General features: G+C 43.7%; 1 protein-coding gene across 2 annotated transcripts in view; it reads left to right on the top strand.

The window, feature by feature from the left end:
- The window catches only part of PKDCC (protein kinase domain containing, cytoplasmic), a 40,682-nt gene extending 26,886 nt beyond the window's left edge, over positions 1-13,796 (top strand). Inside the window, exons 6-7 of one of the 2 annotated variants that reach the window (XM_005512514.4) lie at positions 9,393-9,566; positions 12,552-13,796. In XM_005512514.4, the coding sequence (XP_005512571.2) occupies positions 9,393-9,566; positions 12,552-12,637 (260 nt within the window). In that variant the 3' untranslated portion in view covers positions 12,638-13,796. Of the gene's footprint in view, positions 1-8,643; positions 9,567-12,551 lie in introns of those variants that run through there. The other variant, XM_065058320.1, reaches the window with a different exon arrangement.
- Positions 13,797-14,150: the final 354 nt, after the last annotated feature.

Here is a 14,150-nt window from a genome sequence, read left to right as displayed (position 1 = left end):
TTTGAATTGTAGAGGGCCATCATGTTTATGAAGAATCTCAGGGAGAGAGGCTTACAACAGCAGTAGTATATGTAACAGCGCAGGTTTCTACTAATATGGAGCAGAGCTCCATGTAAATTTGGCTGCTGTAATAATTACACAATTTTGTGTTAGTTTAATTCTAGTAGAGTCCTGGATAATATAACACAGAATCTGCCACCCATGTCCGTGGTTAGCAACGCCCTTCTGTGCAAGGAGCCCTTTGCATGTGTAGGACGCTGCTCATGGGCTCAGGCACTCTAGAGCGTGAGCAAAGGCGTTGAAAATGCGTAGATGCTTCATGTAACATATTTGCTCAGTCTACATTAAAGATAGTGAGTGTAATATTGAATTCCTTGATAGGAAAATGTTCTCCACCGATGGGAAACCTCAGGAATCAGTTATGTTAGTGGAAATTACACTTAGATGAGATGTGTTTTCAGACTTAGCTGCCATGCCTTTAAGATGTGCAGGCCTGTTTCTTGTTTGTTCTAAGGCTACTTTAACCAAACAGAAAAGGGGTTGTAATTTATTTCTATTTTAAGGCTCCCTTTCTTTGCCAGAAAAGTACGAAGAAGTCATATCGTGAGGGTGAAAATACACCTACCTACCCATTTGTATCACTTTTATTCCAAACATATTCCTTCCTCAACTAGTATTTGACTGGCAATACCATGCTAGAATGAATTTTTAATATTCTCAGTCCGGAGATTATGGCAATAGAACTTATTTATTTGAAATTATCTGGAAATTGTGGAATGTGGAATTCTCCTGTGGTACAGTGATGTTGCAGGAGAGGGTGACAGTAGTGCTGGAAGGGGCTGGTGTCCAAGTGATCAACCTCTTCTGCTGGCAGGACGTTCCCAGCTGAGCTGGCGTCCTCACCACTGAAACCAGGGCTGAACAGCTGAGCAAATAAAATATTTTATATAACTCCTGGTGGGTAGTAGAGGGGGAGACAGGGATGAAAAGGGACAACTGTGATACTTGCTCAAGCTGTCAGCGGAGATCCTGCCTTGGCCCTTTTTGGGGTTTCGGAGGACACTGTGTTACTCTCTGATAGCAAAGAAAAAATATTTTCAAGATTTTGGGATTTTTGCTTTAAACCATTTCTGCCTTGCTCAATGGCATAATGAAAGTTTAAGCAGAGTGTTTTCCAACCCAGTGCTAGCTTAAGATAAAACTAGAGATGATGGTTTGGTTCTCAGGCCAGATCAGAGTTAATCAGAGCTTTTCATTTGTATGTCAGTGTGCCAAGATGGGGCAGGCACGAGTTTGCATTAATTTTGCTCCAGGTGATGGAAAACTCATAAGGTGACTGGCTCCCAGGATTTTTGCTCTCTCAAACAGTAGAAATGAGAAGAATTAACGATGCCAGTCTCCTCTGGCATCTAAAGTGTTCTGACAAAATAAGGCCTTTCTGATGTATAATCTATTTAGAAATTGTAAAAGTGAAACTGGAAGAGAATTCAGATACAAGAATTGCAAGATTTTGTTTTATTTTGTTTTTTTATGGGAAAAAGAACCACAGAAGGTTCAGGCAATGGTGCTTCAGAATTTATCTTGTGTCTAAATGCTTTGAATTATCTACTGGACAGAGCATTGTAAATTTGTTTTAGGAAAGAAGAGAATCATGATCTTGGGCAAGTGATCTAAGACCATAACTAAAACATGAACTTTGAGGCAACAGTCTGTTATCTATCTGAACCTATGTTTTCAAAAGGAAGACCTCCTCCTATAAACACCATGAAGTGAGAAAGGTGATATTGATAATCAGTAGGGAAGTGACATGAAGAAAGTTCTTGTCAACCCTAGCGTTCCCATAAATAAAGTTTAACAAGATGTCATAGTCATATTACAGAAGGTCTTGGATATTAAGCTTTCACTGTGCTTCAATTGTAAAAGATTTTATAGTGCTGTAAATTATATTATGCTCTGGACTTTGCTTTAGTATCTTAGAAACAGAGTAGAGGCACGGGAGACATTTGATAGCTATGTATGTGTTCTGTAATCATAAATCACACTACTGTTAATGTTGATATAGGAACATTACAGTGTTTAAAACAACACCATGAGCAAATACTTTTATATTCCACTGACTCTTGGTCTCTCTTGCTGGAATCCAGAAGAATGTGAATTGAAACAGGAACCATATATTTTTTTTTTGACATGTTATCTAAAAATAATTAAATTGTTCCATTAATTATTCAGATTAAGAAGACTATAAAAAAAAATCTACTGATGTTCATCAGTAAAGTCCTGCCCCAGTATCAACATTTTTATTACTTCAATCAAGTGATACTGATTTGTACCAACTGGGTGTCTGGCCCTTGAGCTAAGCCCCAGCCCTTCAGTTAACTCTGAATTTACTCAGAAATACGTTGAATCAGCTAACACTAGTAAATCTGATACCTTTGTTATTCATTAAAGCTAATAGATGACCCATTATTAGACCTGAGGGTGTACAAGCCCACAGAAAGGCATAATTTGCTGCTGTTAGTTGAAAGTACATTCTCAACGCTAAAAAAGCTGGAAGGCTCGACATAAAGCAAAGACACTTTGTGTTTTCCTTTGTCTTAAGACAATTTGGCAGGATTATGCTGTATGTAAACATTTACAGTACAACGGTGTTTTGAAAAAATATTCTGCAAGGTCACTATAGCAACCTGCTTAGGAAATTGTAAATCCACCCAAGAATTATTGAAATTGAGGTGGGGGGAGGTGGGGTGGTGGTGTTTGTGGACATGTGTATGTGTGAGAGAAAAATTTTGCAAGGTTGCTGGAATATTATTTGAGGCAGTTTGCATACCCTACAGCAGGCTACAGTGCCAGGGCTAGAAGTACTCTGCTGAAGGAGCTTGAAGACTCAGCTGGGAACATGCTGCAGCCCAGATTCCTGTTTTATCTGGCGCTTGTGCCTCGGGTGTTTTTTTCCCAGGGACTTCCAGGCTACTTCACAGCCAGCTGAGGAGAAAAGGTGCACTGGGCTGCAAGCGCTGGTAGAAAGTCTCTATGTGTTGCCTTGCACAGAGGTGTTTGCATTAGCAGCCTGGCAATCCCAGCATGCAGAGGAACACAGGAGCAGGTTCCTTTGCACTCATATCGCACTGCAAATACGGCAGGGCTGTTGCTCATGTGTATCTCCATCCTGCAAACCATATGCCCTCTTCACTGAGGAACATGTTCTGCAGTCAGTAAAGTTCTTCTATTGAGAGCAGCCCTGCAGGGAAGGCTGGGGGTACTGGTGGATGAAAGTTTGGACATGAGCTGGCAACATGCACTTGCAGCCCAGAAGGCCAGTTGTATCTTGGGCTGCACCGAAAGGTGCGTGGCCAGCAGGTCGAGGGAGCTGATTCTGCCCTTCCTCTCTGGTGAGACCCCACGTGGAGTTCTGAATCCAGCTCTGGAGTCCTCAGTACAGGAAAGACATGGACCTGTTGGAAATGGGCCAGGGGAGGCCACCACGATGATCAGAGGGCTGGAACAGCTCTGCTGGGAGGACAGACTGAAAGAGCTGGGGTTATTCAGCATGGAGAAGAGAAGACTCCAGGGAGACCTTATTGTGGCATTTCAGTACTAAAAAGAGGGCCTATAAGAAAGATGAGGACAGGCTTTTTAGCAGAGTTTGTTGTGATAGGACAAGGGGTGATGGTTTTAAACTAAAAGAGGGGAGATTCAGGCTAGACATGAGGAAGAAATTTTTTACAGTGATGGTGGCAAAACACTGGCCCAGGTTTCCCAGAGAGGAGGTAGATGCCCCATCCCTGGAGACATTCAAGGCCAGGCTGGATGGGGCTCTGAGCAACCTGATCTAGTTCAAGATGTCCCTGCTCATTGCAGGGGGTTTGGAATAGATGAGCTTTGAAGGTCCCTTCCAACCCAAACTGTTCTATGGCTCTGTGATCCTCCAGGTCCAACTTGGCAGTGTACAACAAAATGCTTTCTGCTGATGGGTTAGGTCCTCAGCTCCTCGGAAGAACACTGAAGAAGTCACTGAGTGTCTTTTACAAACCCTGGGGTCTTCAGGCTTAATTACCCTATACACCCTATACACCTTTTGGCTCATCCATCATCAGCATCATTGTTTTTATGAGCAAGTGGGCCAGATGTGGCTGACAGGCATCTGTGGCCCTAGTTTGTGCTGGTTGCCTTCGGTAAATCGATGTGCACCTCAGAGGTGGCTCCATAGCTGCAGCCGGTGCGTGGCCCTGCACTGTGGGGCAGGAGACAGGGAAACCACTCCAGCTGCGTCATGTTAACGGAAATAACATGTAAGGGAACATGTCGTTCTTCTCCTATTTATTTGTGTTTCAGTGACAGCCTGCATACCGATTTAAATATGGCTCTTCTGTAAGCACAATAGAAGCGTATAAAAAGAGGCGAGCCTTCCTTCACTTCCAGCCTGCGTGCGGGAAACAGCCAAAGGACAAAAATACCCACCAGAGAAGCAGGGCTATCCCCCAGTCTGACGGCAAACCCCTGTCCTGCCAGGCCTGTCTGTCCTTCCCAACAGTTGGGATTCGTCAGAAATGATTGAAAACAGAGACACGCGGGATATGCCTAGCATGTCATTTTCTCAGACATACTCAAAAAAATAGCTTTTTGTAGCACAATTGCACATACGGCTCAGTGAGGCCTGTTGTCAGAAGTGTGTTTAAATGTGAGGGATTGAAGCACGAGGAAAATTTCAGCATAAAATGAAGCACACTAAAAACGTAAGTGTATTATTGTCTGTTTAGGATCCGATTCTTTCTCCTTAAGCTCCCTGGGACTCGATGGAGACTGTAGAGCAAAACACTGCTCAATACCACATTTTGCTGACATCAGCAAGATCAGGCTCTTGCTATTTACTTGTAAGCAAAGCAATTAAAAGCAAATCCAGGTTTGACAGCCCATGTTCCTCTCGAAAAGAGGAGGGAGGAGAAGCAGCGACATGATTTCTCTCTCAAGGATGAACATTACTGCATCTGTGTCATTGACCCATGGTGTATTGCCAGGTGATAACTAGAAAACTGGGCAAATTTCCAATGAGTAGCTCTAGTTGGTAGTAAAAATGCAATTGGCTGCTGTGGCTGAAATAAACGGTCATTAGGACTGATTAAAGTCAGATTTAGGGTGATTCAAACAAGCTAAAAGGGGGGGAAACCACAGGTGGTTTCACATAGTTTATTATATACTTGTGGAGTTATTTATATGATTCAGTCTAGTACAGTGAAAATTAGTATGTTTATAGATTTTAATCGGCTCTGGGACAATGCAGGTGATTTTTGATAGAAAAAATTTAGAAGGAGATTTTGAAGCATTGACTTTCTTTTATAGCTCCTATCCTGGGTGCAGGTTTCTTTTAAACATTCCGCTTTTACCTGTCAAGAGGAGGTGTGTGGTTTGAATATCACCGTGGCTGCTGTGGGGGCTGGATAGTGCTGTAGGAAACTTCTAAGAAGATTTTGACCTGATTGAAACAGCATATTTTGATTGACCAGAACAAACTTGTAAAAATATTTTAAAACTATTAAAAATATTGCAAACCAGAACTTTTGAGGATTGCCCAGATTCACCATAGCAAGGTATTTTGAAGTTTCAAATTGTTTACAGGGCAGGATAAATGTTTCCTAGTGGGATTTATTTGTATAACTGTGAGCAGCAAATCAGCTCCCATATGTTAAGTTGGAGTAAATCTGTCATAAGTGACATCAAGATCAAGTTTACTGCATTATATTTATTTGCTTCAATCCCCACACAATCAGTAGATGGAGAAAAGCTTTATTTTTCCATTGTGATACTAGCAGGAGTGTCTTGTGTTTCTCTCATCTATTCCTTGCCATTACCTTGATAGACTTTATGTACTCTGTGTCAGGCTACGTGTATGTATGCAAAAGTGTAAATTTATGGCTGCATTTATAGTATTAGGCAAGTATTTATTGGTTTTAAACACCATTAGTCTGGAAATCGACCAGAACTTTGACCTTTTTATGATGTGATTTACTGCCCTGAGTCTTCAAATACCATGGACTCCATTTAAGCATGTTTCAAGTCTTGGCAGGACAAAAACCTGAGCTAGGGCTGTCTTTACACCAATGGAGTTTCACTGAGCTGGTGAGTGTACTGTAGGGACCAGGATGCTCATTTAAAGGTCTGGGGCATCCCAGCTGTCCTGCTGTCTGGGGCTGATAGGCTGCAAGGAGGAGCGGGAGGCTCCTGTCATTGCCGGGGCACATCTTGACAGAGGGGCATCCTTCAGGAGCGCCCTTCTCGTGCATGGAAGAGAAGTACATTTCTTCACAACTTGTACAAATAAGGGCTCAGGGGTCAGCTCCCTAATTTGTCACTGTGTAAACATGAGATTCCAGAGATATTTGCCTTTGCCGTGCAAATGGGGAAAGCAGCTACCTTGCTCCGCTCGAGATAAAGTGAGTTTTGGAGAAAAATGTGGTTTCCTCAGACCAGCACTCGGTGTTGCAGGGAGTGTCTGACCACTTCCAACTGTGATAGCTTAAGAGGAGATCTCGTGTTGGCTTGCCGGGGTGGTGGGAGCACGTCATGGCTGGTTTGGGAGTCTGAGCCAGGGTGTGGGGTCATCATGTGTCCCACTCTCTTCTCCTCGTGGCTGCCTTCCCATGGGGGAAGGTGGTCCTGGGCAGCCATCCCTGCCGCGGGCCACACAAGCAGGGAGAGGGCCTGCCCTCCTGCCTTCCCCCGCAGGCAGGAGACTCACATCTCCAAACTGCTGGCATCCAGCAGTCTGTGCCAGTTCTAGAGAGCTGCCAGAAGCTGCCTTTGTGGAGGCTGCATGTCTCTGTGCTTCACATAGACTCCAGGGACTGTATTTTCACCTGTCTGGTGCTTGGTGATCTCCCAGCCAAGAAAGATGCTCTTTGCCTGTGGGTTGTGTTGTTGTGTGCCTGTTAACGCTACCCTGTTCCCACGGGTCACTGCAGATGGTGATGGTGGCTTCCTTTGTGTGGGAACCGGTTGGGAGTCGCAAGGACAGTAGGGATGGCCACAGGGTTCTGCTGCATGGTGAGACCGCCCTAAATACTGGTGTGGAGGTTTCCATCCCCTCTGCCACCCACAAGCCAGGACCTCGCCATCACCACCACAGTTATTGCTGGCCTAACTCTGTTGATTAATGTGTCCAAGCTGCCCAAATGATTTACCAGGCTCAGTCACCTTGAAAAAGTCAATAGAAAGGGAGAACTTTATCTCCTACCTCTGACAGAGCCTCAGGTCACATAAATCACTGCCGCTCTTTTGAAATCTGTTTACATCAGCCGATAGCCTAACCCCTGGCAGCTGTACCAAGAACAACGTTTGGAAGAAGGAAGGTGCTGTAGGCATATTAAGAGGCATATCTCTGCACAGAGGAGTTTAAAAATTGAACGGTAATTCAAAATAAGGGTCTTCTAAATTGCCTTCTGCCTTGCACGGAGAAAAATACATGATGTGATGTGAGGCTGCTCTGCTCAGTGCCCTGACAGCGTGCTGAGGGATGCTGCGGCTCCATCCCAGCCCCGGCGTGGAGCCCAACAGGCTCTGACAGCACCCAGGGGAAGGGCCAGGGCACGATCCCTGTTGACACAGAGAATCACGCAGATGCTTCATCATCCGCTGCTGCAGCCAGTTCTGTCCTTCTGCGAACATCCTCTGTGGCCTGGAGTTTGATGCTGTGCAGCGATGGGTGGAACTTCTGTAGCTGTGCAAAGAAAACTCATGGATAGTCATATTTTATATCCAGTCAACACGGCACGCAGACTGAGACAGATAGTTGTATATGGTGCCAACAATGGTGAATTGGTTTTTTTTAATTGTATTTGCACATATAATTTTACTGACCTTGGCTGTGAGGTACAAATAAATACTGAGCAGTTACCATACAGAGATAAGAGAATATTATTCAGTTACATTCAGTTATTGTTACGTTATACAGTTGATACAGAAATTTGAAAAAAGGAACTTTGCCTATCTAGCCAGTAGTAATTTAATTTATGCTCTGACTTCTCTTCAGAAGAAATGCTTTTGTAGTTTTGATGGAGAAACCACCATTTGTAATGTAGAACTACATTTTGATTTTTTTTCTTCATGTCACTGAGGCTGCATTTTCTGTATTAATGAAAACTTATTTGCCTTAGCTTTAAGTGGGGCACGATCATCTCTGATTTTGCTTCTTGTTTGGGAATGTTTCTTATGATACTTTTAATGAGCCAGGCTTAAAATAGAACACATTTACTGCATTTGTTTCCCACTGTTTCAGACTGTGGAGTGTAAACGAGCACTTTTGGATGTGTACTTCTTTTCCCAGTTGAAATACTGGCAGTTTAGAGTAGCAGGCACGCTCGCCTTTGACTTGATGTCCGTACAATGTGCTGCCTGAAATTTTAGCAGGCTGAATCTGCAACATGAGGCAGAAACTGCCTGAACGAAAGTAACTTAAGAATAGGCTGTGAGTCAGGGCTGGCAGCTCTGTTTTCCATAATAGGTAGAATTAGAAGAAATATAGAATGCATTTGTTTTTTTGAATAGGATGTGGGGGGTGGAGAGACAGGAGGGAACCATCCATTTGTGTGGCTGGATGCTAAGTAGAAATGTTTATAAATGATGAGTTGAATTTGCTGATGCATTCATTAGAGAAGCCCCTGTCAGCAGCTGGGAAGGCAAGAGGAGCTGTGAACAGAGCACAAGAGGCAACTCAGAAAGGCCAGTGAGACTGAACGGCAGCCAAGGGAGTAGAGCCACTGGCCGGGCAGCGCCGAGGTGATGGGCAAGAACCACACTGACATGCTCCCCCTGCTTTTTTTCCTTCCCCTTCTCTTCGGAGGCCCATCAAGTGACTCCTCTTTTGCGCTAATCTGAGCAAGCAAAAAAAAAAAAAGTTTGCTTAATTAAAAGCCTGTCTTTTCTTCCTTCTCTAAAGGAGATGGAGAAAAATCGCATGCTCTTCTGCGGGAGGGGGAGGGCTGGGAACGCCTGGTCAGGTCTCACCCCGACAATCCTGCTCACTGTTCAGAAGTAGGACAGTGAGTCACTTCATTCAAGTGGATGCTGTTTATTCAATGGGACATTCTTCCTGTAAAACTCCTAATAAAGCCAAAACCTCGCCTACGCAGTGGGGAAGGGGAAAGGGTTTTGTGCACAGACTGTTTATTTACAGGCGCTTTTTGGAAAAAAAGGTGAGAAGAAGAAAGGAGGAAAGGAAAAGGAAAGTAAGGTGCAGAGCTATAAACACGTATGGGAGTAAACCCGGGCTGGTACAGTCTAGCCTGTCACCTTTTCCATCTTATATCCTGTTCCTAAGCTGTTATAATAAAACTTGCCTGTTAAAAACAAACAGTTTGTGGGAGCTTTGAAAATGATTGCTTTGCTCTGGTTATTTGCAGAGTACAGACGGGTGCCTGAAGCTTTTATTCCTGATGAGAACTACAGATGCTGGCCATCTTACCATCATAAGGGCTGCCTCCTCTCCGTGTTTGATGTCAGCGAAGCCATTGAGATCTGTGACAGCTACTCCCAGTGCAAAGCTTTTGTACTGACTAACCAGACAACTTGGACAGGTAGGTCACGGATGCTGCAGAGCAGAAGCAGCAGCTGTGTCACATGTTCTGTCTGCTTTAAGTGTTTCAATACAGTTTGAGGAGTGTGCTGCACTAGGCTGTGGGAGCCCAGAAACGGAGCTAGAAATGGGGTAGTTTCTGGAGCTCCAGCTGAGCTGGTTTGGTTTTTGGTGAAGCTTCTCTTTGCCAGCCATCAGGGGAGCAGGAACCCACGCATGGACTCCAAGGTCCTGACATCAGAGGGCTGCAGCACATGGATCATAGGTCTCCAAACCGCAGGGTCCGAAATTTTGTTTTAAAGCAGAGCAGCAGAAACAACAAAAACCTGTGACCTGTTTCTGCAGTTAATTGCACAGGACATGGTCCAACATCTGGATTTAAATTAATCTGCCCAATCATATGGTTGTTGCAGTTTGACACAAAACCAAACAGGTTCTCCTGTGCATCTAGCTGGGGCTTCCTGGCTGGTGTCAGAGATGCCCTGCCGCTGATGGGAGCACTGTGCTTCTAGCAATAGGGCTTTGGCTAAAGGACAGTGAGGAGGTAGGGTTTAAAAACAGGTAGAAGCAGAAATTTTTTACAATGAGGGTTGTAAAATACTGGCACAGGTTTCCCAGCCAGGAGGTAGATGCCCGGCCCCTGGAAACATTCAAGGCCTGGCTGGTCAGGGCTCTGAGCAACCTGATGTAGTTGAAGATGTTCCTGCTCATTGCAGGGGGTTGGACTAGATGAGCTTTGAAGGTCACTTCCAACCCAAACTGTTCTATGATTCTGTGAAGCAGAACTTCCAGGGGAAAATCCCATTTGCTACCACAACTCATTTTCTTGTCTGACAGAATACACTTGTTGAAAAGCAAAATAGACTTTCAAAGGTCTGTGGGCCTGGCAGTCCTCGTGTGGTTCCCCTGAAGGCAGGCTGTCAGTGTTGATTGACATCAAGTGGAGACTTGGCCCTGGCTCGCTGATTCTGCACCAGACCTGTGCCTATTCCAGGCAACTCCAGAGCAATCTGAAAAACAAAAATGTCACAACTCTGCTAAAAATGCCCGGCAGCCGTGGTTCAGGAGTGTTTGAGGGGTTCAAAGAGCTGAAGGCCGCAGCCAGCTCCCAATGCGACCCCATCCCCGCATGCCCCGGAGAGCAGCTGGCCCTGGCCCCTCAGCTGGCAGTTTGTGCCTGTAAGGTGCAGTGAACCAAATCCACGTTCTTTTGTCACCTTCACCTGAGGTTAAACCCCCAGTGAAGTCAGGGAGAGTTTTTCTTCAGTGTGTCATCTCCATATGTACAGGGATGTTTCCGTGCCTGTGATTGCCGTTTTCTGCTTAGGCCAGATGGGCTCCCCTGCTCCTGTCTTTGGGAGGAAGGGTGGCTGATGCCAGCCAAACCTGGGGACAGCTGGTGGAAGTAATCGCTCTGCCACAGGTGTTAGGATGGCAAGTTATGTAGGCCCTGAGGCTCAGCTTTCTGTCTGTACATCTGTGATCACAACACATCTTAACCTTAAAGTTAAAATTTACCCTGTGTGCAGTTGGGTGCTTTAGGTGTGCTGAGTTGAGCAACATAAATGCCTACCAAAGCCAGGCTTATATACATGCCTAGCAGGTTCCCAGCTCTGAAAGCATCACAAATGATTAGATAGGTTTCAGAGTGTAGGTTTCAGAGTGTTTTAGGCATTGTACTGCTACAGCTTTCTGCATTTTTTCTGCTTCTGAGAGGTTTGAATAGATACTTCCATGGAACCTAGAAACAGCTAATTTATGCTAACCTTCCCTGTGGCTAACCAGTGACTACTAGGTCGTCATGTCAGACTATTTATACTCAGACTATTGAAGTTAATTAATATACTAAAAAAGTAGTTATTATGGGAGAGGGAAATTCATAGGAATTTTAGAGCACCTTCTGTCCCAGACTATAATATTAAAAGCAAATGAGATATAGTAGCAGTATTTCCAGTTTTGTTTATCATTCCCTTTACCGTGCCATTTCTGATGCATGAGCACAGGAGTCTCTGGAATCCACAGAACAGAAATTTGCTCTGTAGTTGAGGGATCCCATTTGCTGTGTGATACTTTTTAAGAAAATAGCGTTATGGGAGCCCCCTAGAGAGGCAGGCTGGGAGTAAATAGCAAAAGTAGCTTGGTTTTCTTAAGTTCAGAGAGGGGGAGGGCAGTGGTTGAATGGCAGTGGGAAGTCTCCCCGTGGCCTCTGCTCCAGGGACAAGCAGTGGCAGTGTGTGTCTGGGGTATGGCAGGTGCTCAACCAGGGGCAGGGATGGAGTAAGATGCCAGGTCAGTAAACGTGGGGAGATACAGGAGCTGTGCTGCCACCCCAACAAATTACACTGAATGACACCTCACCAAATTCAGACCCCGCTGGCCTTGGGTGTGTGTGTGGCAGGTGCCTCACGCTGCCCAGGCTGTTGTTACTTGCTGGTGATCTTTATGTGAGGAATAGAGACCTTGTTCCAGCTTGTTTAAAACCCAGAGCTGCGATATGATCAGCAAGAGCTATTTCAGGGAAAGTCATGTTTAACATACATTGCATTGATCAGTTTTCCGAAGATTCAAGCATGCAAAAGTGATATTGCTCCTGTACAATCAAATGGATGCCCTGAACTCCAGCCTGGTTTTGCCAGTGGGAGAGTCTTTAAATACATTTTTTAGAGGTCATGTGAACTTTGTATTAAGGTCTTCAGACCTTTCCTTCATTTACTGTGTTGGCTGTGCACAGCTATACCTTGACCATAATTAGGTAAGAGTAAACCTGCTGAAGGCAGAAGAGATTCAGTGTCATTTTAGACAGAAGCATTTCACTTTTATACCAAGTGATGTTAAGAAAGAGTTCACTCTCGGGTTGCCCAAAGAATGCAAAGGTTGAAGAAGAATATGAAATGTTAATGTCTTAAATTTTGCAACCTTTTACTTATTGTTTCTAAATATTTTTTTTCCTTTCCCCCTCCCCCGTCCCCTTTCCTATTTGGTGCAGGTCGGCAGCTTGTCTTCTTCAAGATGGCCTCAAATCATATCATGCCTGATCCTGACAAGATAACATATGTGAAGGTGACAGACTGACACCTAAAGTGGCTCAGTCTGACACATGAGTGACAAGAGCTGTTTGTGTATAAATATAGGCAGCTGTTAGGTATAGGGTGGCTGTGGCCGGAGAGATAATTGCACTATTACTCATTCTAATCTATAGAGTGCTAAACAAAACTTTAAAAAAATAACCTGCATGACCAGGATGAATGTGCAATAAACCAACATTTTGAAAATGTGATTTTTTAAAAAAAAAAACAAAGCAAAATACAAGATATGATACACTGTTAGGGCATAATTTTGGTTATAAATCAGCTGGCAGCTCTGGCTTTTCTAACCAAGGTTAGCATAATATTTCTGACCTGTGCATATGTGCACAGGGATGAAAGTTGATAATTTCTATGGGAGGTCTGTATCCTCCACTGATATTTATTTGGGCACGTACAATCACAACAGAGTAACTGAAGCATATCAGTTTGTAAGCTGAATAGCAAACATTTCTGAAGACAATCAGCATTTGTGTTAAAGTTATCAAATATGCAATGCCAGCATATTTGTCAAAAGGAAGGAATTGGTTATGTTTAGAATTGCAAGGCTGTTGCTAATTTTCATTTTTGCTTCCAATGTTATCATAAAGTTTCATTTTTAATTTAAAAGAGCCATTTTGTAGGTCTAGCAAATCACATAAGCATATGAATAGACTCACTGAAAGGGTAGGGACTTCCCAAGTGCCGAGTGCTTTGCTGAATAGGGATAGGCCTAAGCATATGCTTACAATTAAGCCTGTGCTTAAGACTTTTGTTGAACTGAGTTTGAATTGTTCAGGAAGCCACATCTTTGACAGGCTGGTGAAGCAATCCAGCTGGTGGAACAGGACTAATTTAATGACTATCTTGCAGTTATTCATATTTTTTTATAATCAAACCCTTGGTTTTCTAAGGCACCGCTTGCTAATTCTTAGACTGAATGAATTAAATGACCTTAATAATGGCAAATAGCCTTAATTCTATGTAAAATGTGTTTTACAGGCATGGTGTGTCTAGAAAATTTGCTTTCAGTGAAAGCAATAAAGTAAATGCTAAAGTGACCAATGTCATACTGTTTTGTAGTTTGTACAGTCGGAAAAAAATGCTTTTGTTTCTCAAATTGTTTATTTTTGTAAAAAAAAAAAAAAATAAAAGAGAAATACCATTTCTTTCATAGTTGATTTTTTTGTGTTGCAAATAAATGCCTACATCCAGTGAAGACTTACACAGAATGTATTGTATGTAAACTTAAGCCTGGGATATTTTCTCCAGGAAGGAACTGAGGTTTTTCCAGTGAGCAGTGTGTTTCTGGGGATACATGGTGGCTTTGTCTACATGGTTGCATGTCGCAAAGCAAGTGACCATTAGAAGACAAGGGTTGAGCAGCCTTTCTTTCTCTGTAGTTTGGGTCATATCCGTACTAGTCTTTTAACATTTGGGAGGGATGAACGTGAGAGAAGAACCCAAGGGAAGTACTGATCGGGCTAAATTGTGGTTTATTCTTACCGGACTTTATCAAGAGC

Source organism: Columba livia, chromosome 3 (genome assembly GCF_036013475.1).
Source record: "Columba livia isolate bColLiv1 breed racing homer chromosome 3, bColLiv1.pat.W.v2, whole genome shotgun sequence".
NCBI lineage: Eukaryota > Metazoa > Chordata > Aves > Columbiformes > Columbidae > Columba > Columba livia.
This window is presented reverse-complemented; position numbering and strand designations above follow the sequence as displayed.